The 26,790-nt window shown below is 43.9% G+C and overlaps 2 protein-coding genes and 1 long non-coding RNA gene across 5 annotated transcripts in view; 1 reads left to right on the forward strand and 2 right to left on the reverse strand.

Annotated features, from left to right (window-relative positions):
- Nucleotides 1-8,154, forward strand: part of SIM2 (SIM bHLH transcription factor 2) — a 55,721-nt gene extending 47,567 nt beyond the window's left edge. The window contains exons 10-11 of the mRNA XM_053970587.1: nucleotides 550-958; nucleotides 7,448-8,154. Of these exons, the coding sequence (XP_053826562.1) occupies nucleotides 550-958; nucleotides 7,448-8,148 (1,110 nt within the window). The 3' untranslated portion in view covers nucleotides 8,149-8,154. The remainder of the gene's footprint in view (nucleotides 1-549; nucleotides 959-7,447) is intronic.
- Nucleotides 2,809-7,709, reverse strand: LOC128803526 (uncharacterized). The gene is made up of 3 exons (XR_008435741.1): nucleotides 7,636-7,709; nucleotides 3,272-3,414; nucleotides 2,809-2,898 (listed from the first exon to the last, which is right to left on the reverse strand). It is a non-coding gene; the product is annotated as an uncharacterized LOC128803526 (long non-coding RNA).
- Nucleotides 8,155-11,903: 3,749 nt separating the features above from the next.
- The window catches only part of HLCS (holocarboxylase synthetase), a 120,139-nt gene continuing 105,252 nt past the window's right edge, over nucleotides 11,904-26,790 (reverse strand). For 2 of the 3 annotated variants that reach the window (XM_053970584.1, XM_053970586.1), the window contains exons 7-11: nucleotides 26,604-26,671; nucleotides 25,374-25,534; nucleotides 21,274-21,388; nucleotides 17,778-17,991; nucleotides 11,904-15,793 (exon numbers count right to left, since the gene is read on the reverse strand). In XM_053970584.1, coding sequence (XP_053826559.1) covers nucleotides 15,625-15,793; nucleotides 17,778-17,991; nucleotides 21,274-21,388; nucleotides 25,374-25,534; nucleotides 26,604-26,671 — 727 coding nt within the window. In that variant the 3' untranslated portion in view covers nucleotides 11,904-15,624. The remainder of the gene's footprint in view (nucleotides 15,794-17,777; nucleotides 17,992-21,273; nucleotides 21,389-25,373; nucleotides 25,535-26,603; nucleotides 26,672-26,790) is intronic. The other variant, XM_053970585.1, reaches the window with a different exon arrangement.

Genomic DNA, 26,790 nt, shown 5'->3' on the forward strand with positions numbered 1-26,790 from the left:
TATGGAGTGTGCAAAGCACTTCAACCACAACGTCCTTTCTTGGCAAAAAGAAGAAAATCCTGTACTTGGAATTGTGCTGTGAAAATCTGTGCTGGTGTAGAATGTGTGTCATGTACTGTGGGTGTGTGGAGTTCTTGATGTCAGGAGGAATTTCTGACATGAAAAGGGTGGTCAGGCCTTGGGAAGAGCTGCCCAGGGAGGTTTGGAGTGCCCATCCCTGGAGGTGTCCAAGGTAGGGCTGGATGTGGCACTCAGAGCTCTGGGCAGGTGACAAGGAGGCCATCGGGCACAGCTGGGACTGGACGAGCTGGGAGGGCTTTTCCAACATTAGCCCTGTGATTCTGGAAAATTATCAAATCAAAATTATCAAATCAAAGCAGGTTTTTTGCTCCCATGTGAAGGCAAAGTCGCGAAGAGAGGAACTCCAAACGCACCGCTCAGTCCGTCCCTTGAGGCAGCGAGGCCCAGCTCTGGGTGCCTGCCTGACATGTCCTGTCCTTTCCTAGAAAAGCTCCTCCTTTAACTCCCTTTTCCCCCTCTTTCCCCCAGCAATACAGCTCATTCCAAGCAGACAAACTGGAATGCAGCCAGGTGGGGAGCTGGCGCTCCAGCCCCGCCGCCAGCGCCGCCACCCTTCAGGAACAGAACTTCCATTCAGAGAGCAGCGAACTCCTGTACGCCCCTCCCTACAGCCTGCCCTTCTCCTACCACTATGGACACTTCCCTGTGGATTCCCACGTCTTCAGTGGCAAGAAGCAAATGCTGCCTGCAAAATTCGGGCAGGCTCAAGGGGCGCCCTGCGAGGTGGCGCGGTTCTTCCTGGGCGCGCTGCAGACCAACGGCGAGTGCCAGTGGCACTACGCCAACTCCCTGGTTCCCAGCAGCCAGTCACCCTCCAAAAGCCTTCCCGAGCAGCCAGTGAACATCATCAGGCACAACCTTGCACAGAGTTATGAAGGTGGGTGTCGCTCTGAGCCCGGAGAAAAAGCTCGGCCGCGCGGTGGATGGGGAGGATTTGTGTTCGCGGTTTGAAAAATGGTTTTGATGCCTTGGGGTGGCTCCCTAGAACAGAGGCTAGACAAGATTAAGAGAATAAGAGCAGGTATTTATTAAAGGCCTCCACAGACACACCTGGGGCAGTCAGAAACCTCCCAGAGGCCTCACCCAGGCTGGACAATGGTCACACACAATTATAAGTTTGGTCCATTTCCATATCAGGAGTTAATTCTCCAATTACAGCTTCAGGTAATGAAGTCATTAATCATTTTGCTCCCTCCCAATTCACTTTTGTTTTCAGGGCCTGAGGCTGTAGGGTGTCCCTGGATTTTAGGCCTAGAGGGATTGTTTTGTCTGACCAAAATGTGAAGACAGTAACTAACACTTTCTAAGGAGTTTAGAGTAATGCACTAATGCAGTACAGGATTGGAAAAACAGAAAAGCTGAAATCCTAGGGCATCCATTTAGGAAGCATAGAAAATCAGAGGCAGTGAAGTTTAACAATCATTATATTTATGGTATTCCCATGTTTCCTTCTTCCCATTTCCATCAGCACTGGATTGGGAATATTATCCAAGCTTCAGTTGCCAAAATGCACTCACCAGAATCACTTTTAGGGCAGCACAGAGATACCTCCTCCTTCAGTACTGGCACAGTTTACCCTCATGTTTTGCACTCTCAGAGTTATTTGAGTGGAATTTCTCAGGTAAGTCAGATTGAAACTCCACCTCCACAGTAATTTTTGATAATTTTAGCACAGAAATTAAAATAAACACCATCTATTCCCATAAAAATTGAAGCTTGTCCTTTCTCAGCACGAAGCCACTCTGAATGCCTTTACCTTACAGAGTGATAATTCTGCTTTACTTGATAATAATTCTGAATTTGAAAATGTCTCCCATCACCTGCATTATTTCACTGTGCAGACGGTCAGGGATAGAAATTCCTGGAGGAAAGGCATTGACTTCTCTGAGGTGGAAACCTATAAGAAATAACCTTGAAAAATTATAATACAACCAAGTGTAAAGGTGCTCAAAATACTCTCTAATCACAGAATCAGGGAATAATTAGGGTTGGAAGGGACTTCTGGGGATCTTCTTGTCCAACTTGTTTATTTCTCCTGTGTTCAAGCAGAACAGGGTTTATTGCAGTGGTTTGGGCAGAGATTGATCTCTTATTTTAAACACTCCTGATCTCACAGCTGCCCCAGCTCAAAAATGAAACTGAATCAAGTTGTGATGGGCAAGGAACAATGTTAATCAGCTAAAGCAACAAAAATATTTGGACAAACCAGACTCTGGCAATTCAGGCTTTTTTGGGATGGTGTCAAGTATCTTTAACTCAATTAATAGCATTAATTACTCCCCTGACCCAGCTTCCCCTTCAAGTCAAACACAACTCTGAATTTAATTGCTTTCATGAATGAGCCTTGGAAGTTCGGCTGAGATTTCAGGTTGCTGCTGATTTTAGCAAGAGCAGCCTTGCTTGGCCTGGATTTCCCCCCCTCTTCCCTGCTTTACTTTCAGTAACTGTGAGAATTATACAAAAACCTGTCACAAAAATATACAAAAAAAAAAAAAAAACAAAAACAAACCAACAACACCAAAACCCACCACATCCAAGTTTATTGTCTTATTAAATATAGGAGTTTTTTTTGTGATTTAAGGTGTATCTGAAAGTGGCAGAGAACATCAGCAAGTGCAGAATTAGGATCAGCTGCTGCAGAACTCCCAGGAAACCCTTCTTTAAACTCCTTTAAGCAGCACTCCAGTTTATCACTTTCCAATCCAGACCAAATCCTTGGATCCCATCCACAACTCTCTGCATTCATCATTTTCATTAATTAAAAATCACTGATGAGGACTGAGGTACTGCTGTGCAGTCAGATGGAAACCCTCCTTTCTTGGAATGGAGGAAGCAGTAGTGGAAATTTAAAATTAAAAAAAAAAAATTAAAACCATTATTTTAAATACATTTTTAAAAAAATTAAAATAAATTTAAAAATAAAAAATTTAGGTAGTCTCCAAGGTATAATTTTAGGCTCTTGGGTACCAGAATCAAGAATTTATTCACTTATGGGTGTAGATATCCAAGATCCAAAAGAAATATTAAAATATAAATATATTAAAATACAAAGATATTCAAAGCTGAGCTTGCTGCATCAGAGAGAAATGCAATCAGACATCAAATGTGCTTCCCACAGAGGAACAAATAATTTCTGCCTGGGGTTTTGTCCTTCACAGGATGGTTTGACCTCACCCATGATGGACCTCACCTCACTGCCAGCAGCATTTTATTTCACTTTTTTGTGGTTAGGTCGAAAATGAGCAAGAGGGAAGCTCTTCTCACAGCCTAGAGCAGGTTAAATCCTTTTCCTTAGTTTGTGCTCCTCTAATTTGCTGCTTCCTTTGGTTGCTCCTGTGGATTGTGGTGGAAAAGGTGGAGTTTTAGACCAAAAATAGGAAATGGTTTTGTCCTTTCTAAAGATGCTGTGGGGAAAAAAGAAAAAAGGAAACAAAAAGAAAACCAAACAAACAAAAAAAAAAAAAACCCACCACCACCACTACCAACAAAAACCCACCCCCCAAAAAACCAACCAAACAAACAAAATCCAAAACCTCCCAAAAACACACAAAAATGAAACAAAAAACCCACAAAAACCAACCAACCAAAACAAAAAAAGGACAAAAAAATCTCCAAACAAGCAAACAAAAAACTAAAAAAAACCCAACCCCCCCCAATACCCAACAAAACCCTCCCAAAAAAACAACGTATTTTGAAGATAAGGATAAATATTTTGGTGATGCTGCCCATCCCCAGTAAATCTGCAGGAAAAGGGTAAAAAAACCCCAAATCCCAATAAAAAACCTTCAAGAATCTGCTGCTATTTTTCAATCTCATCCCACATCACCATTTCCTCATCAGGAGGAGAATGGAGCTGCAATTCCAGTGGTTCTTATTTCTGGTTCTGCTTCCACTGAAGGTTTTGCTGCTTGAGTTGGGAGATGTGGCTTCTCTTTTGAGCATTTTGATGGATATTTATTTTGGATATTTATTGGGGATTGGAGAAAAGTTGGCTTGCTACAATTAATTCTCTGCAAAAGCACTTTGAGTTGTGTAAAAAAATAGACTTTTTTTTTTTTTTTTAAAGGAAATACGTACATAATTCCTTTGAGTTGAGGAAAAAAATATGGTCAAACTCAGGCCTGAGCAAAAGGGGAAAGGAGAACAGAGCTTCCCCTACAAGGGGATTTCCACCCAATTTTTCCAGCCTTGTTTCCTCCTCAAGCAGAGCTGTTGCACTTTTGCTGAATTCTGAACCTTTGGAAGCGACTTTTTTTTTTTTTCCTTTTTTTTTTTTTTTTTTTTTTTTTTTTTGCATCTGATCTCCCTTAGGTTGTCAAGCGCTGCTTTTTTTTTTCCAGTGGCTCACTGGAGAACTGACAGCCAGGGAGCTTCAAAGCAGGGAGGATCTGCTTAGCATCATCATCTTCGATCCAGAAGGCAAAGCCAAATCTGACATCTGGCAGCCGGCTTGGATGCGAGGGCTATTCCACATCACATCCACGGCAGCATCTGCCAAAAACGCCGTGGGCCAAAGACATTTTTCTCCATGGAAAATAGCTCCTCTTGGAGAGATCAGAGATTGGAGGATGATGGTGCCAAGCCATCAAAGCTCTGAAGAAGCACGTAGCAGATACGACTGCCTGCAAATCAGATGTTTCTGCTTCAGGATCTGGTTTTGAAGCTTCTTCCACTTTTTCCAAGCTGGCCCAGTCATCAAAAAAAAAAAAAAAAATCATTTCAGTGAAGGCAACTGTGTTTTTAGTCAGAAGTTTCCTTTTTACCCTTGAAATTGCTGCCGTGGGCACCACAGGAGCTGCTGGTCACTCAGTGGTGCTGTTGGCCCTTCTGAGCTACCTGTGCGAAGCTCTGTGCCACCAGTCATGCCAAAACTCAGGAAATGAGGAAAAAGACTGAGAAAATCTGTGGAAAAAAACTCCCCAGGTTTAGCCAGTGCCTACTGGAAGAAAGAAAGGGAATTCCCCATGAGACAAAGAGACATTTTGTCTCACCTTTGTTTTTGGAGGGAAAGCAATGGAGAACACCCAGTCCATGCCTTGGGTGATTTGAAATTAGGGCTCAGACCAGGACAAACACAGACTGAGATAATCTAAAAAATATCTTTTCATGGGGCAGGGTTGTATTAAGACCTGTTCTATCTCTGCCTTGTTTGATAAAAGGGAGGGAGAGGGACTTTTTATAGGGGCAGAAAGTGACAAGGGAAAATGGTTTTAAACTGCCACAGGGGTCAGATCAGATTTCTGGGAAGAAATATTTTGCTCAGAGGGTGGGCAGGCCCTGGCACAGCTGCCCCTGGATCCCTGGCAGTGCCCAAGGCCAGGTTGGACACTGGGGCTTGGAGCAGCCTGGCACAGTGGGAGGTGTCCCTGCCATGGCAGGGCTGGCACTGGGTGGCCTTTGAGGTCCCTTCCCACCCAAACCTTTTGTGCTTCTGTGATTTACAACCTGCTGGTTCACCCTCAGCCCAGCAGGACTGGAGATTACAAAATTAAAGGTGACAAGGCAGAGGCCAGCTGGGGGCTGTGATGCCTCAGCTTCTCCCAAGTTCTCTTGGGCTCTAGAAATGGAGAAGGACAATATTTTGGTCAGAGATTAAAGAAGAGCCATAAAGTGAAAATATTCCAAACTGCAGGAGGACAAATCCACCCCTCTTGTGGACACCTTAAACCCAGAACACCTGATCATTAAACCTTATTATTTCTATGTCAGCAGCTCTCAGCATCTATATTGATTTCACAATAAAAACACCAAATTGTGGGGCTGAAATCAGAGCACTGAACTACACCAGTGAAATTCCCAAGCTATTCTCAAGCACGTTGGATTTGTGATCTGAAAGGGCCATTTTTCACCAGCTGGTGAGAACTCGGCTTCCTTCAGTTTCTCCTTCTTGTGACAAAATGTATACATAGAAAAGGGAAAGAATAACTTGAAAGGTTATTGTTTCTAGGAGGGTGAAGAAGAAATTGGAACCAGATTCCTGTTTAAATTCTGGTGTTAATTACGTAGTGCAACTCCCTCTGAAATTAATGGAGCTCTGCATATAAAAGGAAAAAAAAAAAAAAGGTACAATTGAGCTATTTCTGCTTCCTCTGTTATCCATGAAGGCTTTGCCAGTCTATTACAGCACAGGGAATATTTAATTATTAATGGGCACGGTTACATCAGCAACCAATAGAGGGAAACTCCAAAACTTTTAAGACATTGAATAAAATTGTTAGAAAAACAGAAAATCCATTTTAAAAAAGGCACTTAAGTGCCCAGGGCTTCCAGTGAACCTCACACAAAACAAGAGTTTGGGTCTAACTTGAGAAATTTGCTCAGTGTGTCATTTTTCCTTTCACATAAAACTTTCAAATGTGCCTTGGAGGAGCTGTTTAACTCAAAAACTGTTCAAAAAAAAATTATTACTCATATGGTACAGGAGAAAACCAGGGACCTTTCCTCTCACCACTTGTAGATAGGGCTGTGCAGAAAGGCAAAGCTTCATAAGGCAAGCAGAAAATGGCAAAAATAACTCAAATTGCTTCAAGAGTTCAGCTGCCATGCAGAAACTGAGGAGAAAAGAGACTGCCCAATAAATTTTAGAGGAAAAGCCTGAATAGATATCCTAGGCTCACGCTGTTGAAAAATGAAGTATCTGGCTTCTAATTTTCTAAAAATCCCCAATTTTTCCTCCCCCATTCAATGTTGTAACCTGCATTTTTATCATGGTCTACCTTTATTACATGGAAATATCTTAAAAGCAGAGACCCAGCATTGCTGAAGAGGTGTTGGTGTTGCTTTTCAAGAGATGTTTTTAATATCTGATGTTAGCTTTTCAAAGAGTAAAAGCAAAGCATTTAATGTGACCCTCTCTGGGTATCACAAAGAGATTTCATTAATTAGATAATGACACGTCACCTTCTAATATCTTATGTAGACATTAAATATACCCCAAATACATAATATGAATTAACAGAATAAACAGAATTTTGCAGAATGAGAAGACCTTTGAGATCATTGAGTCCAACCTCTGAGCTGGATGTTCTCCTTGCAAGGACAAGTGTCCAACGCACTCCCACAATGAGAGGAGGAATAAATTCAGTTTATTTCTGGTTATTATTCCATGCTTAAAACAATTCCACTATGTTAATCATGGAATCATTGATAGGCACCAACCTTATCCAGCTCTTAGCTAAACCTCTGAGAAGAGCTTACTTAAGGGGAAGATTTTTGGTTTCGGGTCGTAGTTCCTGACATTTCTTTGGTTTAATTCCCCTGACTGAACTATGATAAGTTCAGATAAGTTCATAAGTTCGTGCCAGTGAGTTGTAATTACTGCAAAGGCTCGTTGTCAGTAATTAACAGGTTTTCTTTCCCCTGCCAGTGCCACTGTCCAACAGGAGGTACAACCAGGACGCTCTGCCCGAGGCCTTCCCCAGCTGCACGGCGCCCGCGCCGGGCCGCTACAAAGAGGAGCTCTACGACTCCGGCATCATGAAACACAACAAAGCAGAGCCCAGGATCCAGCCCCACCTCATCAAGGAGGAAAACAAGCTGGCTTTTACCAGAGACCTGCCAGAAAAGATGGCCATCAGCGAGGGCTCTTTCTCCAGCTCCTTGCTGCCCAAATCCGAGTGCTGCCAGGCCAAAGCCGTGGGACAGCTGAGCCACCTGCTGCCCGTGCCCTCGGTCTACGAGCAGAGCAGGAGGATTTGTGTCAAAGACCCCAAATTTGGGCACATGGGCCACCACCCAGGCAGCCTGGAGGAGCTGGACGAGAGGATGAGCGCGAAGCTCGACCACGAGGCCGACGGCGAGCGGCTGATGGAGGTGAGGCCCTCGGGCCAAGTCCCCTTCGTGCTCCTCAACTACCACCACGTGCTGGCCAAGCACGGAGCTTTCCAAACTTCCCCCTGCACGGCCACGGGACACGTGGGAGAAAATTATTCCTACAACTCTGAGGAAGTCAACGCGTTTATTTACAAAAACCAAAGCCCTTCCTCGGCTTCCTCTCCAGAAACCCACAAGGAATCTGCACTACCCCATTACATTGGGACTTCTGTAATTATTGCCAACGGCAGGTGACGGCAGCACAGGAGGGTTTTGTGTTTAATTAAGAAGCCAAACTGTAATGATTTGCTAAAAAAAAAAAAAAAAAAAAAAAAAGAGAAAAAAAAAAAAGAGCATGAGGAAACACAGTGACATTTACTGAGCAAAGCTGGAGGGCAGCGAGGGACAAAGTGGCGAGTTCCACGAGTCCCAGTGGCCAGGAAAATCCCCTCCATCCCCTGCCGTGCTTCGGCGCCCCCGATACAGCTCTGGTGCCAGGGAGAAGCCAAGTTCCAGATCTTATTTTTGTTATTTTATAGTGTGCAGCAGAAGGAAACGAGAGGTGTTATATGCAGAGGTTTATATGAAGAACATTTTTTTTTTTTCCTTGACCCTTACTTAAAATAAGGGTCAAAACTCAAGATTTTTTTAAATCATTATCATAAAATATACATTCTAGTTTAGGGTTTTTTTGACAAATTGTGTGAAACCTCGCATCAACTCTCCACCCAACCCCCTGACAAATGGACTTTCTTGAGAGAGTGGTGATTTTGAACAACCACAACACAGCTGTCCTACCCAAACAGAAAAAAAAATCTTATTTATTAATTACCAAAAAAGTTTTAAAACGAAATAAATCAACCCTAAATTTGATTTATTTAACACAGATTTCCGTGTTCTGAGATTGTTGCCACCACCATTTATCTTGACAAGGGACAATATGACAAATTAATAGGTACAAAGATAGGTTTTACAGGGTTACAGGTCTTGTCATGGCAAATTGGGACAAATTATGGAGCAGGAACTAATTCCCCACAAATAAGAAAAGGAAACTCCTAAATCCTGTGTTTCCCTGAGTATTCTGGGGGAAGCCTGTGCAGATTTTCAACCCAGCCAGTCACAAATACATCTTAATAATAGCACCAGAAATGTTTTCTTTATAGTCAAGAGAATAATGAAGATTTCTGCCTTATTCTGAACTTACCCGTAGAATTGTGAGCTTTGAAAATTCCAGCTCTTAACACGCTGAACTTCCTCCAGCATAAATCCTGTTGTCAGCACAAAGGTAGGGCTGGAATTCCCTGGTTGGAGCACTTCACAAATCCCAAACAGCACATTTGAAACACTCACGTTTGGCCCAGCCAGCCAGGAATAGATTTTCACCCCTTTATTTTTAATTCTTTGCAGAGGATGGATCTGTGTGAGTTTAACTGACAACACTCAGCCCACGGTGGTTTTCAGCCATTTCCCCAAACATTGTGAGTGGATAAAACAACAAAAGGCTCCCTAAACAATAAATGTGGCTCTAGATCTCACTGAGCTCCATTTCTTACCCCAATCCAAGCTTAATTCAGAATTTTTCAAACTTTCTCTCATCAGACTCTAAAGAGAACTTCACTGAAAAACCTTGAGCACCCTGGGATAGTGGAAGGTTCCCTGGGTGAGCTTTAAGGTTCCTTCCAACCCAAACCATTCCGTAATTATTTGAAGAAAATTCTTATCTGGTCTGTATAATATGGAGAAAACACTTGCTCATGGATTGCACCTTGTCAGAAAAATCATAATGCAATACTCAGCCCTAAAAACTCCACGTTCTCCATCTTATCTATGCAGTAATAATTCATCTTAGAATGGTCTGGGTTAGGAGGGACCTTAAAGCTCACCCAGCAGTTCCAAGCCTCTGAAATGGGCAGGGAATTTTCCATTAGAATACAGCAATAAAGTTATTTCCTTCTGTGTGTGAATATTTATTGCTATGAGTACACAAAAATACTTCAAAAGCAAAGGCTTGAAAACAATTTTCAGTATTTTTTTTTCATTGCTTCCTATTAAAGGTTAACAGAGAAACCTTTCTTATCAAATTAATATTCACTTGAAAAATGAACTTGAACTGAACACTCTCAGCTGTTGTTTTCAACTGCATGAAAAATACTTTTTGTGCTAGACAGAAGAAAAAAAGCCAAATCAGTGATTACAAAAAAAAAAAAAGAACCAAACCAGCACAGTCACTCCCTGTGTAACCTCAGTTTGTTCAGTGCTGGAGAAGCTGGCAAGTCTCCAGAAAAGCTGTAAATGTGGATTATAATCATGCTGACCCCATAAATCAAAGCCAGGAGACACCGGCTGCTTTCCCAGTGGCTGTGGTTCAGAGCCCTCCCAGCCCCTGCTCCTCATAAACGACCCCAACTCCTGAAAAGATAATTATGCTGAGACTCCTGGGTTAATTTTGTTCAATTAAATTAAACCCATGCCCCACAAAGGAGCCACTGGCATGGTTGGCATCATTAAAAAGAAACCTGATGCCCAACCTCTCCTGCTGCACTTTCTCCCCTCATTAGTGGCACCGCTGCATTTGGGTGTTCCTGGAAGTCCTGCTTGCTATAAAAACACAAAAATGAGGCTTTGCTTGAGAAAAACGCCATTGATATTTCGCAGCTCGGTATTTTTCCACCTTGTTATTCCCACTTCCAGGCTTTATTCCAGCAGCCTGAGCAGAGGAGGTGTTCCATCATTCTCCCCCAGGTGTTTTAGGGGAGGTGATGCCCAGGCACAGGAAATTTCCCTGCGAGGCAATAATGAACCAATTAAGAACTCACAGCTGATAATGCAGGGGAAGGTGCAGAAAAGATGGCAAAAGCAAATGTGGGAAGGATTTTTTTTTTTTCCCTGACGTTCTCCAAGATTTAAACAGCAATTCCATGTTCCCATCTGGGAGTAAATTACATTGGGAGAAAAATAGGATTTTTTGGTCAGTTAAATTACAGATGTTCTCAGCAAAATCATAGTGCAGAACAGGGCACTTCCATCACAGTGGCAGTGCTTTAATAATGAAAAATGTTTTCAATAATGAAAAAAAAAATGATGGCACTGAAAGGGAATGTGAATTGAAATATATTATGAAAAATAACCTCATTTCTCTTTAGTATTTGAGCCACTCCTTTGTCGTGAGACTTCACAAGATTTTAACTCTCAGAGGAGTTCAGACTTGGCAAGAAAATCATGGAAAATGGGAGAAAAAGAGTGAAAGAGGGAATATTTTACCAAAACCATAGAAAATTTGGGTTGGGAGGGACTTTCAAGATCTCATTCCAACCCTCTGCCAGTCAGGGAATCTTCCACCAGACCCAGGTGAAGCTGGAAAAGTGAATCCCATAGTGAGGTCTCCAAGTTTTGGAAGCAGTGCAATGGAAATAAAACAAGGTGGAAAAGGCACAGATCTGTCCCCAGCTCTCTGTGCCCTGTGATTTGAAAAAGGCAATTTAAGGAAATCCAGCACAACAGGTGCAAAATTGGGGATTAATCACTGAAAGTGCCAATGAATGGGAAATCTGCCAGAATTTCTCCAGAAATCTCAAGACATAAATTCTTTTTTTTCGCAGCATTTCAGTCACACTTCAAAAACGCCACAGAGGAAATGGGAAATGTTGTTATTCCAGTTTTTTCCTGAAGGTTAGATTTTGCTTTTTTTTTTTTTTTAATATGATGCAGATAAAAGCTATTTGGCAAGTGTAGGTGAAGAAGCACGCAACCCAACCAACCTATTCAAGCTCAGAATTATATATGTATTCCCTAAAAGTGTAAAGCATTTTTGCTTATTTATTCTGTAAAACAAAAACGTTAAAATGTTAATAAAATCCTGTAGCCAAAGGAAAACTGAGTTGAATTTCTTTTTTTTTTTTTTTAAATACAAAACAAAGTATTTCACAAAGGACAGTGGTGCATATTTGAAAATTTATTTCAAGTGTGACATGTTCTATATTGACAAATAATGTGCTATAAAAAAACACACAGAGATTTTAAAAAATTTATTGTATTTTTGCCACGTTGCATTTTAAATGAAGACACTTGGAAAATGCAAAGAACACAGAATCAGTAATGAGACACTCAACACCTGACAGTTCTTCCCTGCAGTTCTTTTTTTTTCCATCATTTTTTGACCTCTGCCCTTTCCTGGGCCCAGGTTTAATTTCTTTGGTGTCTGATCAAGGCAGTGCATCCCCACCACCACTTAGGCATGCAAATGTTCTTATCAAACCAGTTCCCCCCAGGAACCAGCACAAATCTTTCCCACGACAGAGAGTTTGATTGTAGAGATCTCCAAAGAGTTGCAAAAAGTATTTTTTCTTTTTTTTTTCAGGCTGCTGACGCAGCTGAATCAGAGAAAGCAAAGAAATGAATTTTTGCACAGTGAAGCAGCAGCATAAAGAATTAAATGCTTTAATATTATTTCCAGGTAATAGCCCTTGATTTGTTGGATATATTAAAAAAAAAAAAAAAAAAAAAAAAGCTCTGAAGCCTTATAAAAGCTTTATTAGAGGCAGGATGTGCTGCCTGGACTCTGAAATGTGAAGTACATTATTACTTTTTCAAACCTTTGGAAGCAGCTTTGTTGCTGACTGGGCACGACCCACCCTGGACTCGCACACGTGCCAACACACCCAGAAGTTTTCCTATCAATAAACAACCTCCACAAATGTTTTCACCATGAGAAATGTTCTACCAGAGCCCAGCAGGGAAAAAAAAAAAAAAAAAAATGAAGTCCCAGAAATACGGACATGGTAATAAATGGGTTTTTTGAAAGCACTTCATCAAGAAAATAGTTTAAGATATGACCTCAGCCTCACAATGGAAGAGGTGTTTTACTAATCCAGACAGCTGAACGAAATGAAACATTTTCAGTGCATTATTCCTGGGCCTGGAGCTGGCTGGATCTCTCCAGCCCCACATCCAGGGACACCCCACACCACATTTGTCTGTCACACACGAAAAACAAGGATTTTCCTGCAAAAATGTTGCGGCTTTCTGTTCGGCAGAGGAAGAGTCAGGCTCCACCTGACAGAGAGTCAGGGACTTCTCCAGGGACTCACCCACAAGGACTTCGTCCAGCTGCTCTCTGTCCCATGGGAACTCTCCTTGTCTTTGGTTCTTCCCAAGGGAAAGCAGCAAATCCTTCATCCAAATCCAGGAGACACCAGAAGAAGCCACTGAAAAGGCAAAGTGGCTCCCACAGCACCTCCCCGCGCTCTGGCACATCCAGGGTTGGGCAGCTCTCTCTTGTGGCAAGGAAATTCCACTCCAAGTTTCTTCCCAGTGCAAAAATGTTGGGAATAACCTGACAGCTCCCAGTGAGAACAGAACCAGCTCATCACTAAGGCAGCTACAAAAGGACCAACAGCAGCCAGGAAATGTTTGCAGCATTTTGCTGTTAAAAAAAAAATCTCTCTGCTGCTGCTCAGCCACTAAAGCTTTACAAACTTGTTCTGCCCTTCCAAAATTCCCATGTTTTATCATTTTCTCCATATTTTTTTGTGTCCCCGGTGAAGGGAGAAGGAAGTTTTAAGGAAGTTTTAAGGAAGTTTTAAGGAAGTTTTAAGGAAGCCATTCAAGCCCCGGCCTGAGGCACGACCTGGTTGTTCAATCCCTCCAGGCACTTCCCAGTCTGTGTGGAACAGGAACAAAACCCCAAACTGCCTACAGGCAAATCCTAAAGCTGAGACTGTTTTAGCTGCAAATTCTGGGTCGAGGTGAAGTTTTGTAAAACTCTGTGGCTGGAAAAGCAGCACCAGAGCTCTGCTTTCCTGCAGCAGTACAGTTTGCTCGTGAAGGAAAAGGCAGAAAATAAATGAGGATGCAGCAGGAAGATGTGAGTGTGCATGTGCACACCCAATTTTTTTTTTAGATCTATATATAAATATAGATCTATTTGGATCTATAAATATAGATCTATCTGGTTTCTTCTTTTTACTTTATTAAGCCAGACTGGAGTCTCAGTTGATTACAACATGCATTAATATTGAATTCTGGTATCAAAGGCAGCTGTGAAACCTTCTCAGCCCGAAGCAGTTTTGAAAGCATCTGGTGGGGAAAAGCTAAACTTGGTGTAGCATTTTAATTATGGCAATTAACAGCTGTGTGTGTGCAGTTCTAGGAGATGCTGGTGTGCAGCCTCACGTGATTTGGATCATGGGGGAAAAAAAAAAAACCCAGCAGGGTTTGGACAATCAGGACAAATCTTCTGTGAGATGGAGCATAAAATCCTAAATTTAACAGGGACAATTTAATTTCTACTCTTGCTGCCAAACCACCTAAACCCTAATATGTGAGGATTGGTCAAAATTACCATTACAGGCAAGTTTCCTTGTTTTAAGACTCCTTGGCTTTGGAGCTGAAACAATCTAAAATGTTTGGATTGTTTATGAGGTGAACTTTAACCTAAAAACCCCATTTCTGGCTAGAAGACAGCAGTTTCCTTTCTGGAAACCAATCTGGATGATCCACCATGAAAAAAAAAGAAATTAAGGTGGCCACATCACACTTGGGACAAGCCTGGTTGGCACGGGATTTTTTGGGGGGGCTGTGGTGGCCAAGTCTCCTTGGGAGAAAACCTCACCAAGCTCCCACGTGGCTGCTCCAGGAGAATTCCCAGGCTGTTCCCCCTGCCTGGAAATGTGCAGGCAGCCCCAAAAATGAGCTGCTTGCAGGTCAGCAGGGGTTAAAGCTCTTGCTTTTAGTGCTTAGCAGCAAACCCAGACACTGGCTTGGGAAAGGGGGTGACAAAAGGGTGTGGAAGAGACTTTGGACCCGGGGGAACGGTGTGATTTCTCTTTCTCACTGCAGCAGGGACTTTGATTTATTCCCTTTATTTATTCACTTAACTTCATTGAGATAATGATATAATTACCATTAAATTAGAAATTAATTACAAGTTCCATCCCCTGAGGTGAGATTCTACAATATCCTGGGTGTGACACTGCTCCAGTGGGTTTTTCTTCCTGAAACCTCTTGGAAAACCATGATTTGAAGGACAGATGAGATGATTTACTCAGATCCAGCTGACTGAGGAGAGCAGAGTGCAATCACTTGGATAACCAAGCACAGTTCCCAAGTGCTGATGGAATACTCTCCCAAAAACTCAAGGCAGCCATTAAGAGTTGCAGACCTGAGATCAAAGCACAGGTTGGTAAATTATTGTGGAGGTCTACACAGAGAAGAACCAAATCAGCAAGGATCTTCACTCAGACCTGGAATTAAGCACAGTGGTGATCCCAGCAATTCAGGAATATGTGATGTTCCAGCTGGTTTTAGTGCAGACAACACAGAAAAACAGAATTTAGTTAAAAAAAAAAAAAAAAAAAAGTAAAAAAGTAAATATTGTCCTGCACTGTGCTAAATCACACAGTAACAAAATTAAAAAAAAAAAAAGGAAATACTGAGCCACTTCAGTCTCTCCAGTACAGGGTGCAAATGAAGAGAAAGTTCTGTTCAGCACAAATATTCCTTTGCAATCCTTGCAAAAGAACAGATCCTTACAAAGAACGGAAACAGAGGCGTGTTTTAAAGTTAATGAAAAGAATAAAGGCCTTCAGCTGTGAGATCACCACCTCTTTTCAGCTGCTGACGTTACCCAGGCCAAACACAAAGCAGAAAATCAGAAGGAAAAATCAAACTTTCAGTTACCCTTCCCACCTTGAACAGGTTGAGGCTACAGTGCCCAGTACTAAAGAGTTCCTGTCAGTGCTTGGGGACGATGAGGTTCCTCAGCATGTCAAAGGAGTTGCCATCAGGGTGCACAGACTCCACGCCCTTGCCCTCCTCGTGCACCTGGAGGTATCCATAGTCATCAATCCCAACAATCCAGGCCAGCGGGCCGTCCTCGCTGCGGAGCCGCACCTGCTTCCCGCTGAAACAGAGAATTCTGTCAGCAACTGTCCTGGTGGGAAATGCAGGATCTGGCTGGGGTTGTGTTCTGTCCCCATCTGTCAGAGCTGGGGCAGTTCTCTGCTGTTCCCTGGGCAGTTTTTTCTTTATCTCTCCCACAGCCAATCCTCCCTCCAGGAGATCTCTTCTGTTCATGGGCCAGTAATTATTAATTATCTTCTGTCCATGGGCCATTAATTATTAATTATCTCCTGTTCATGGCCAGTGAGTGTCCCTGCTGAGAAAATTCCATCATCCCATGGGGAGATGCTGTGCCCAGGGGAGGAGCCAAGCATTCCTACCTGGATACAATCTGAGCTCTGCAACACCACAGCAGCCTGTACCCATTCCCACAGCAGCAGCTTTCTGCCCCACTGCATTCCCTGAGGAGCAGCTTTCTGCCCCACTGCATTCCCAGAGGAGCAGCTTTCTGCCCCACTGCATTCCCTGAGGAGCAGCTTTCTGCCCCACTGCATTCCCAGAGGAGCAGCTTCCTTCCCCACTGCATTCCCAGAGGAAGCCCAGGCCCATCTCCAGCAGCCCTGGAGCTCCAGAGGAAAACTCCAGGCTTGTCCAGGATCCTGCTCCAGCAGAAGCACAGCTGGCACTGCAGGAGGGCTGAGCCCCCATGGAATGGCACTGCTGCCACCACCCTGACCCACCCGCCTGCTCTGACCCTGGCAGGGTTGTTTTGTATTCCTGCATTTGTATTTTACTTTTATTTTTTCCCTAATAAATAACTGTTATTCCTCTTGCCATATCTTTACCTGAAAGCCTCTTAATTTCAAAATTACAATAATTCAGAGGAGGGGGTTTACATTTTCTGTTTCAAGTGAGGCTTCTCCCTTCCTCAGCAGGCACCTGTCTTTTCAAACCAAGACAACAGCTCATGGACACTGAGCAGTTAAAACTGATGCCTTAAGATTTCAGCTTTCCTGTTTTTCCAATCCTGTACTGCATTAGTGCATAACTCTAAACTCCTTAGAAAGTGTTAGTTACTGTCTTCACGTTTTGGTCAGACAAAACAATCCCTCTAGGCCTGAAATCCAGGGACACCCTACAGCCTCAGGCCCTGAAAAGGATAAACAAAAGTGAATTGGGAGAGAGAAAACTTGGGGTTAATGACTTCATTACCTGAAGCTGTAATTGGAGAATTAACTCCTGATATGGAAATGGACCAAACTTATAATTGTGTGTGACCATTGTCCAGCCTGGGTGAGGCCTCTGGGAGGTTTCTGACTGCCCCAGGTGTGTCTGTGGAGGCCTTTAATAAATACCTGCTCTTATTCTCTTAATCTTGTCTAGCCTCTGTTCTAGGGAGCCACTCCAAGGCATCAAAATCACCTCAGAGGACTCACCAGAATCATTAAAAGGATCATGGAATGGTTTGGGATGGAAAGGACTTTAAAGATCATCCTACTCCAACCCTGACAGCTTCCATTGTCCCAGGCTGCTCCAAGCCCCAGTGTCCAACCTGGCCTTGGGCACTCCAGGGATCCAGGGGCAGCCAGGGTTTCTCTGTGCCAGGGCCTCCCCACCCTCACAGGAAAGGCTTCACCCTCTAACAGAATATTTCATTCCCCACCTCACTGGTTCTTTACCCAGAATGACTTGCAGCAGCATTTTCTACCCGCTTTAATTTCCTTTTGTGGAACGGAGTTGGAGTTAATCCAAAGTCTGTTTGTTTTTTCCTCTTGAAAGTACAGCAGCTTCATCCATCTCAAACCAAATCATTCCAAATTCCCTTTGTTTGGAGATGATACATGTAAAATACCTGGAAGCATTCTTTAACTCATGCTAGTCACTGGTTTATTATGTGCTACTTTAATTCTCCCTTAAAAATGTGCATCCCGCTTAGGAGCGTATTTTAAATTATTCACTCATATCAAAGGGAATTTTGTGGAAAGAGACAAAATATCCGAGTTCTCCCACCAATTTTATTAAAATAAAAGTTTGAGGATTCTTACCTGTGTACCCAATACTTGTAGTACTGGGGAAGAACTCCATTGGGCCCCTTCTCCTGAAAAATCTCTATGAGCCTCTCCAGCACAGTCACCGTCCTTGCAATGAGACAGTCTGCACTCAGAGGCTTCAGCTCTGTCCCCTCTTCCCTGTTAAACTTTGCAATGAGGTCATTGATGCAGATGGTGGGGTTGCTGTTATTCACATTAAATCCAAAGCCTGGAGAAGACAAAGAGAAGGACACAATCAAAGAGACAAACTCTTTGTTACCACCACAGCCAGCACTTAATTCATCTGCTCCCTACAATTATCCCTCAGGATGGCTCCCAGAGCTGGCTTCATTCAGTCTCTTACACCTTTGAATCTTCTTACTGTTGTAATTACAATTTTCAGCTCAGATTTTGCTCTTTGTCCTCAAAAAGCCTCCTCAGAATTACAGAGGCAAATCCAGCACAGCCTTTCACCCACACCCCATCCCACCAGTGAGGGCTGGGAGAGGATAAACTGCACCTTGGTTCCAAAACCACCCATGTGAGACACTCTTGTACTCCCTGGCAGGTCCTCAGCCCACTCAGAGAACAACTGATCCTACCCTAAGATGGAGTTTTATCTCCCAGTCTAAAATTTAGCTCAGAGACCTTTCTGTTTAGTGCAGTGAGCTGAGTGCCCTTTCCAAAAACCCAGATTTTCCACTCAGCTGATAAGCCTTGTTTGGCTTGCTCAGGAAAGCCCAGAAGATTTGATTTTAACTGTGTAAGACTCCAGTTTGCCTAATCTATCTCACCACAGCATATCCTTTAGAAGCCTCAAGCCTCTCACTGAGATTTCTCCAGCTGGAGTTCCCAAATTCTGAGTTGGCAGAATGCCTCCCTTGTTTAAATATGGCTCTTGGGGCCTTTTCTGCAGCCTGCTGAAACAGGCTTTGAGGGATGTAAAGAAGTATATTGTATTACCTGTTTATTTTTTTCTCCTAATAATTTTGGGCTTTTTTTCTTTCCTCAGACACTTGGGATAAAACCCCCTGTCTGTCAGTCAGGTTTGGACATGATGCAGCTCCATCTGCAAGGAGGTGCAGATGTCTTGGTTTGTAAATTTGCTGTTAACAATTCATAATTTGTGTTAACTTTGAGAAGGATCTCTTCAGCTAAAAGGAGCTTTTGATTTTTAACAGGTCAGGGAATGCACACAAACAAAGCACGGTGATCCCAACACACCAGTCCTGTGGAAACGAGCTGAAATGGGTTACTGGAAAGAGATAAAGGAAAATTAACTGGGAAATGCAACGAGCTGTGCCAGCAAATCCCAACTCAGCCGTCTGCACTCCCATACAGCGTGAGGGAACAGAGGCACCGTGGCCACTGAGGGGGTCACAGGGTCTTGGGGTCCATCAGCAGCCTCAGCATCACCGCTCAGAAATCCAAAAAGTGGGACACAACAGCCACCCTGCGACGAGGAGCCCCAACACCTGGGAACGGGCACGGCGAAGGGGAAAAGGCAGCCAGGAAATTTAAAAACCACGAGGTGCTCAGGGCTCTGGGGGCACCTCTGCAGTGTGCACGAGAGAAGTGAGCATTCTGCAGTGCCCCTGCCGTGCTGGTGTGGCTGATGGATGTTCCAGTGGTGGATCCATGAGGATCTGGACGTGCCTGAGCAGAGGCAGAGGAGCGCTCGCCGGTCACGCTCGCTGGCTGTCCCCTGCATTCCTCTGGTGCTTGGCTCCTCCGCCTGCTCCGAGTCTGGCCCTCACATTAATGGTGAATGTTCTTCTCAGAACTCCTCCTCCAGAAGTCCCAACACCGTAAAGTTCTTCAACTTTAAATTTCAGATTGGAAAAAAAAAAGGTTTTTTGGTTGTTTTTTTTTCATACTGTGTTTAGAAGTCTCAGCGTGAAGCGTGTCACCTGCGAGGTTTGAGCAGTGAAAATGCAGGCTGGCCTTTGATCTTATTCTCCTGAACTCCTCCTTGGAGCAGTGAAGCCACAGAGATGATCTTTGATTTCCACCATTATCCTCATTGATGGGAGATTCTTAGGAACGCCATGGAAAGAGCGAGTTCAGTGCCTGGAGGTGGCACTCAGAGCTCTGGGTTGGGGACAAGGTGGGCACTCCATGGGCTGGGAGGGCTTTTCCAACCTCAGGGATCCTGGGGTTCTGTCTAGGAGAGGATCCTTTGGGAAAGGGGTGATGGATCTGACACACCTTTCCTGTTGGGGAAGCTGAATCCCATCACTCCTACTAACACAAAAACTTAAATGTCATGAGGCCCCTCAAGAACTCCCAGGGAAACACAGCACTGGAATGATGGAAAAGATCCTTGGACTCACATGGAGCGAGGAAGTTTCAATTTTAAAAGCTCCCAGGTGAAAACAGACTGATGAAAATGGGCATTTATCTATACCTCAAACCTACCAGGTGGGTATCAGAGAGAATGGACACAGAAAGTCTCCGTTTGAATTGGAATATTTTGATGTTTAGGGTAAGAATCAAAAGGTCCAAACCAAATATGTGCAGTGCTTAAGGGATACTTGATATAATGATCTATTTTTGGATGTATTTCTGCTTTCCTTGTGTGAAGCAGGCTGTAGGAAAACACGGAAGCTGTAAATGGTTGATGGGGCACAGAGAGATTTCTTAAGTTTCTGTGCAATTTCCATTCTGTTCGAGTCGATTATTTCCAAAATGAAGGTATAAAATTGAACAGAAAATGCCACGTCTGGGCATGTTTCACAGAAAGAGGTGACTTCTTCAACTCTTTTCTTGCTTGCACCTCTAAAATCACAGAACTTTGACAGAAGCAACATCATGAGCACTCCATCTTTGCAGGATACTTCACTCGTGCACACATTTGAATGTGCCCACATTCAAACAGCAAATATCATCTTTTTCTTTACCCTTTTAGACTTGCTAAGGAATTTTCTTTCAGTTTTTCAGACACAGCAGGGCCCATTACTTTTTGAACCAGAATCTGGCAGGTTTCTAAGCAGATCTGGGAAGCTTAGGGGAAAACTTCCTTATCAAACAGCAGGATGATTATCGGACTAGAGATGATAAAAACATCTCAATAATTAAAAAAATGAAAACATTACTCTGTGTACGTAGCTCTTCTTCTGATTTAAAAGGCATGTTCTTCATTTAACTCTTTGTCATGTTCCAAAAAATCCATAAATTGGGAAAAAAGGATGGAGTTTTCAGTATATTCCACTGGTTTTGCAATAAATCAAGGAGGACAACTTCCCTCTCCCATGTAATGCTCTTCCTTTGAACTCTACTACACCAATCCAGATGCTTGCATTTATGTTGGACTTGTCAAGCATATGGAATTATTAAGAAGAATGAAAACATTTACTCTTTGTGCTTCCTCTGAATCTAATGTTGTGCTTTATTTCTTTATGCCTGCTGTCATTATTTGTTCTCGTCGTTGCCATTTTTACTGATACAGACACTGATAACAAAATCATCCAAAAAAAAAGCAGCAAAGGAAAGCTTCAAAATAGACATTTACCAATGAGAATATGAAATGTTGTTTCAATGAGTGTTGAGTTTACCAGAACTCCACCAATCTTCATCAGATCACTGTAGTAAATATCATTTGGCCACTTAACTCGCAGCTCAATGTCCTAAAGAAACAAAACCAGACATTCAGAGACATTTATGGCTCATCCATCACTCCATAGTCTGTAGAGAATCCCAGAATGGTTTGGGTTGGAAGGACCTTAAAGCCCACCCAGTGCCACCCCTGCCATGGCAGGGACACCTCCCACTGTGCCAGGCTGCTCCAGCCCCAGTGTCCAACCTGGCCTTGGGCACTGCCAGGGATCCAGGGGCAGCCCCAGCTGCTCTGGGAATTCTATTCCAGGGCCTCCCCACCTTCCTAGGGAGGATTTTTTTTCCCAGCATCCCACCTAAACTTGGGAGTTTTCATTTTGAAGCCATTCCCTGTGTCCTGTCCCTGCATCCCCTGGAAATTGTCTCTCTCCAGCTTTCCTGGGGCTCCTCCAGGCCCTGCAAGGCCACCCTGAGCTCAGCCCAAAGCTTCTCCTGTGCAGGTGAACAATGCCAGCTGTGCCAGCCTTTCCTCCCAGCAGAGCTGCTCCAGCCCTCTGCTCATCCTGGAGCCTCCTCTGGGCTCTCTGCAGCAGCTCCAGCTCCTCCCTGGGCTGGGACAGGGCTGGGGCAGCTCTGCAGGTGGGCTCTCACCTGAGGGGGCACAGGGGGAGAATTTTCTCTACCTCTTTGCCACACCCAAAGTGCTGCTGTCAACTGCTCCTCATAATGAGAACCTACTGAAGGGCTCCACAAATGCTACAGAAAATGTGACCCTGCCTGAGGAACTGATGCCTCAGGTTTGAGCTTCTGTATGTTTCATATTCTGTGCTGCTTTAGTGTGTGGGTCTGAGCTTCATATCGGGATGGTGAGCTCTGTTCACAGAGCAGGGAGACAAAACAATTCCTGCTCCAGCTGGGCACCAAGGACAAATGATCCAAAGCTCAGGCCCAGGAGCACAAACAGCGTGGGCTGGAGAGAGAAAAACAAGCAGGATGGGAGTGCCTGGGCTAAAGCTGGAATGGGACAATGAACTGCAAGGTGCAAATGGAGCAGAGCTGATCCCAGTGAGAGCCCCCAGGAGCGCTCGTGCATTTTGGGACCATTTTGGTTCCTCTTGGGTGCAGCCCTGGCTGGGCTCTGCTGCTGCCCAAGGTGGATCCATGGAGGAGATCCTTTTCATAAATCCCTGCTTTATTCTTTAGCTCTGTCTAGCCTCTCCTCTAGCTCAGCCTTCCCAAGGCATCAGTAGCAGCCAAGGAGACAGTGACATCCTGAATTTCGGAAAGGAAACTCAGCAGACAGCAGAAATCCCAGTTCCCAACCACATAAATACTTCAGAAACATCCCAAAGCTATCCCCGCTCTCGGCAGCGCCGCGGGGCTGGAAACACAAAGTGAGCTGTGTGACAACGTCCCAGCCCCACAGAGCAGCTTTTGTTGAAACCACAGGGCTGAGCTGAACTTTGCACTGGCTACTTAAACACAAAAAGAAAGCAAATGTGCTTCCTGCAGTTTGAAACAGTGCCCGTGACTGCTGCATCCCCGGGGGCAAATTATGGGAGGTGCTCCAGGCCTACAAGAGTCGCATTCCCTCCTATTGTAGGGGATGAAATCCCTTTACAGGATGTGTGAAAGCTGCACCTGGGTCCGTGTCTACTTTCCTGACAGATTTAAAGGCCAGGGAGGAGTCCATGACACGTCCACTGACAGGAAATACTACCTGATTCTGCTATCAAAGCACTCTGAGGGAAAGTATCACCAGCTCCTATTCGTTATGGGAAAGAACTCGGCTCCCCGCGCTGGGGAAAGGTTTTTAGGGGACTCTGGAGACATGGGAGGTATGACACAGTGAAATGGTGCTGTCAGGGATAAAAGGGCTGCCAAAGGGGGAAACACACACCTGTAGGACAGCAGACAGTAGCTCTGTGCCTGAAGTGACAACAAGCAGCAAGAGCGGCTGAGGCAGCTGGGTGTTCTCATGGCTTTGCCACCGAGTGGGTTCAGCAGGTACCGCACAAAACGTCACCAAACACGCTGGAAATGGAGCATGTTCCTGTCCTCCCTCGCTAGAGAGACACTCTGCTGTTCTCAGAACGGGAGAGCAAAGCATCCTCTTGATTTAATGGCCATTTGCCTCCTCAGCATTAACATCTGACAAGGGAATTTCCAACCGAGCCCTCAGGTCTGCTCTGGCAGGACCCACAGCAAAGGCCTCGGTTGCTGCTGGTTCAGCAGAGCCAGTAATTGTGGCCATCCTAAAAGCCATGAGAGGCTGATAAACTGAGGCATGGACCTTTGGGAACCAGCCCAGAGGAGGCTCCAGGATGAGCAGAGGGCTGGAGCAGCTCTGCTGGGAGGAAAGGCTGGCACAGCTGGCATTGTTCACCTGCACAGGAGAAGCTTTGGGCTGAGCTCAGGGTGGCCTTGCAGGGCCTGGAGGAGCCCCAGGAAAGCTGGAGAGAGACAATTTCCAGGGGATGCAGGGACAGGACACAGGGAATGGCTTCAAAATGAAAAATCTCAAGTTTAGGTGGGATGTTGGGGAAAAAATCCTTCCCTAGGAGGGTGGGGAGGCCCTGGAATAGAATTCCCAGAGCAGCTGGGGCTGCCCCTGGATCCCTGGCAGTGCCCAAGGCCAGGGTGGACACTGGGGCTGGAGCAGCCTGGGACAGTGGGAGGTGTCCCTGCCATGGGATCATCTTTCAGATCCCTTCTAACCCAACTCATTCCATGATTCCATGACTCTGTAAATCATCCCATTGTTTGTGGCTGCTGCAGTTGGCATGACAGGGACATAGAGAAAAGCCTCTCAGGTCTTGAGTCCAAAGGGGAAATTCAAGCACTGAGTTTTTGATAAGCTTTTAAATTTTCTTGCTGTAACATATTTGATTCTAAACCTTTAACTCTGTTTTGCTCCCCTGCCAAGGGCTGGTGTCCCCTCAGGTTCAGCAGATCTGTCCTGGTCACAGAAAGCTCTTTACTGTCCAAATGCTCAGTACAGTACACACATTAATGATCTACATTTTTTACATCAATATTTGGAACTTCAGTCACCTTTTTCCACTTGAATGTAATAAAATTAAAAAGTGCCACAGTACATCAGGGCAGGCACACAGGAGCAAAACCACCTCCATTCGTAAATCAGCTCCTTCCCCAGTCATCCCCATATTTTATAAAACTAACTCTTGTCCCTTCGTTTTTAAGTGGTCAAATTATCCACTCCAGCCAAATATTTTATATTGCAAATTTTAGCCTGGAGCATTTTGTTTTTCCAGTCAGGTTATGAAGCACTGAATTTAGAAGGTTTTAATAGAAAGGCTGACAGACCCTAAACTCCAGCAAAGCTACTGGGTGCCACTATAATAAAGTTCATGTGTAAATGTGTATAAGTCATTGATTTTCTGTAATATAGGAAACATATGCTTTAGTTAACTACTTCTGTAAAATACCAAAGTTTTATAGTTAGCAAATATTAGGAAATGGTAACATTAAAAAGGAGATATATGAGGTGATAAAGAAGACTGGTTCTTCATTTTAATACTGATGACAGGACACTTGATTCCCTCTCGAGAGCAATTCTCCTCAGTTCTTGCTTTAGAAATCAGTTTTCAACCTTAAACAAGGGTTGGAAAAATCCTTTAAAAGGGATAAAGTGACCACTGAAACAGCACCAGCAAAAAAGCAGAGAAGGATTTGTCAGTTTTATTCATTTTTCCCTCCTCCTTATTCTCCTTCAAAATCAAAACAAATCAGCTCCATTGTTGGGCAAACAAAATTGACTTTTTCTTTACTGCTGAGGACTGAGGCTTAAGTTTCATAAGATTAGGAGTGAAATAAGTGTAGTGCATTTGATCAGCTCTGTAAAAGAATATTCATCCTCTGGATACTGGATTTCTTCAAACATATCAACAATCAAACATTAGGAATGTTTAGATTCTTCTTAGTGCTGAAGAACTGGATTGTGCATTCAGCCATTCCACAGAGAAAAGACACAGCTAAAACCTGAATTTAATGGAAATGGGACCAGGAATTTTGAGATGAATTAGAAGGACATACCTCATATCCTGGTATGGATCTGACTGCCTCTGCCACTGCCAAGGACGCCAGGTGCTGGACAAAGGGAATTCTCTGGCCCAGGTTGGAATGAAGAGGGATGGAGATGTGCAGAGTGGACAGGGCACAGCCCATGGGACTGAGCCAAACGTTTCCACCACGACCTGGGCAGGGAGAGGAAAAAGGGGAACTTCAACTCAAGGAAAGAACATTTATGAAAAAGATCACTTTGTGAATGTAGGTAACAACTAAAGAGAAAGATTCAAAGGCATCCATCCAAGAATGTACCAAAAGTTCCTTTAATGGAGTTCCCAAACTAATTTTGAGAGAAAAAAGGGTTAAACTGCAAAGCTTGTTCTTCAAAAAACCTGGAATTTTTTAATATTCCCATCCCTGTAAGTGTTCAAGGCCAGGTTGGATGGGGCTCTGAGAACCTGGTTTTGTGGAAGGTGTGGCAGGGGGTGGAACAAGATCATATTCAAGATCCCTTCCAGCTCAGGCCCTTCTATAATTCTATTCTGAGGTTCTGAAGTACAAGCTGCTGCTGAATTTCCCAGCATGTCCTAAATCCCCCGCTTCCAGGATTTTCCTGGTCTCTGCTAACAGACACACTTCAGAAGATCTTGCTTTGTTCAAGTGGAGCAGCATTTCTGAAAATGCTCTGTGTGCACCCAAACTCTGAAGCACCCTGCACTGAAACCAGGGAATCATCTTCTCATGGATTTGTGCTCAGAAAAGCTTCTTGGGCCACACACTCTGCTCTTCCAGCAGGATAAATGTGGCTTTTAAAGAAGTGCCAGCATTTTTTTCTGGGCAGGAAACACGACTTGCTTACATTTATCTGCTCAGGCAGGTCCTTCAGACTCAATCTCAGAGCAAGTCAAGCCCCAGCCCTGTTCCAGTTAACCCAGTTTCAGTTTTCATCTGGAGCTCTGACTTGTGTTACACTGAGTGTAGTGATGGCAGCTTTCTTGACTGGCGAAACTTTCTTGGCAAGAACCAGGAGACCACTAAATCATTTCTGCAAAAGCCACCAAACATCCTGAAAAATGTTTACTTTGGTCTCTTATTAACTTTTGGGTTTTCAGTTTGAATCCACAGTTTGAGCGGGAGGAGAAGAGGACAGGCTTATTCTATGGATTACATTATGAAAAATGCTCATGATGCAACTTAAAATGTCCCGTTTTGTGTATTTAATACACATTTATGAGTAAAATAAGGAAATTTACTCACCTTTCCCTTGTGTTTGTCGAACAGCCACTGCTATTAAACCCATCTCCTCAGGCAACTCGAACATTAACCTGCCAATTAGGGGAAAAACCAAAAACCCCACATGCTTATCAGCTGCAACACTAAGCTACATTCATGAAAATCAAGGCTTAAATATCAGGTAATATTTTATGTTAACGTTGCACCACCA

The sequence above is a fragment of the Vidua macroura genome, chromosome 2 (genome assembly GCF_024509145.1).
Source record: "Vidua macroura isolate BioBank_ID:100142 chromosome 2, ASM2450914v1, whole genome shotgun sequence".
Classification (NCBI taxonomy): domain Eukaryota; kingdom Metazoa; phylum Chordata; class Aves; order Passeriformes; family Viduidae; genus Vidua; species Vidua macroura.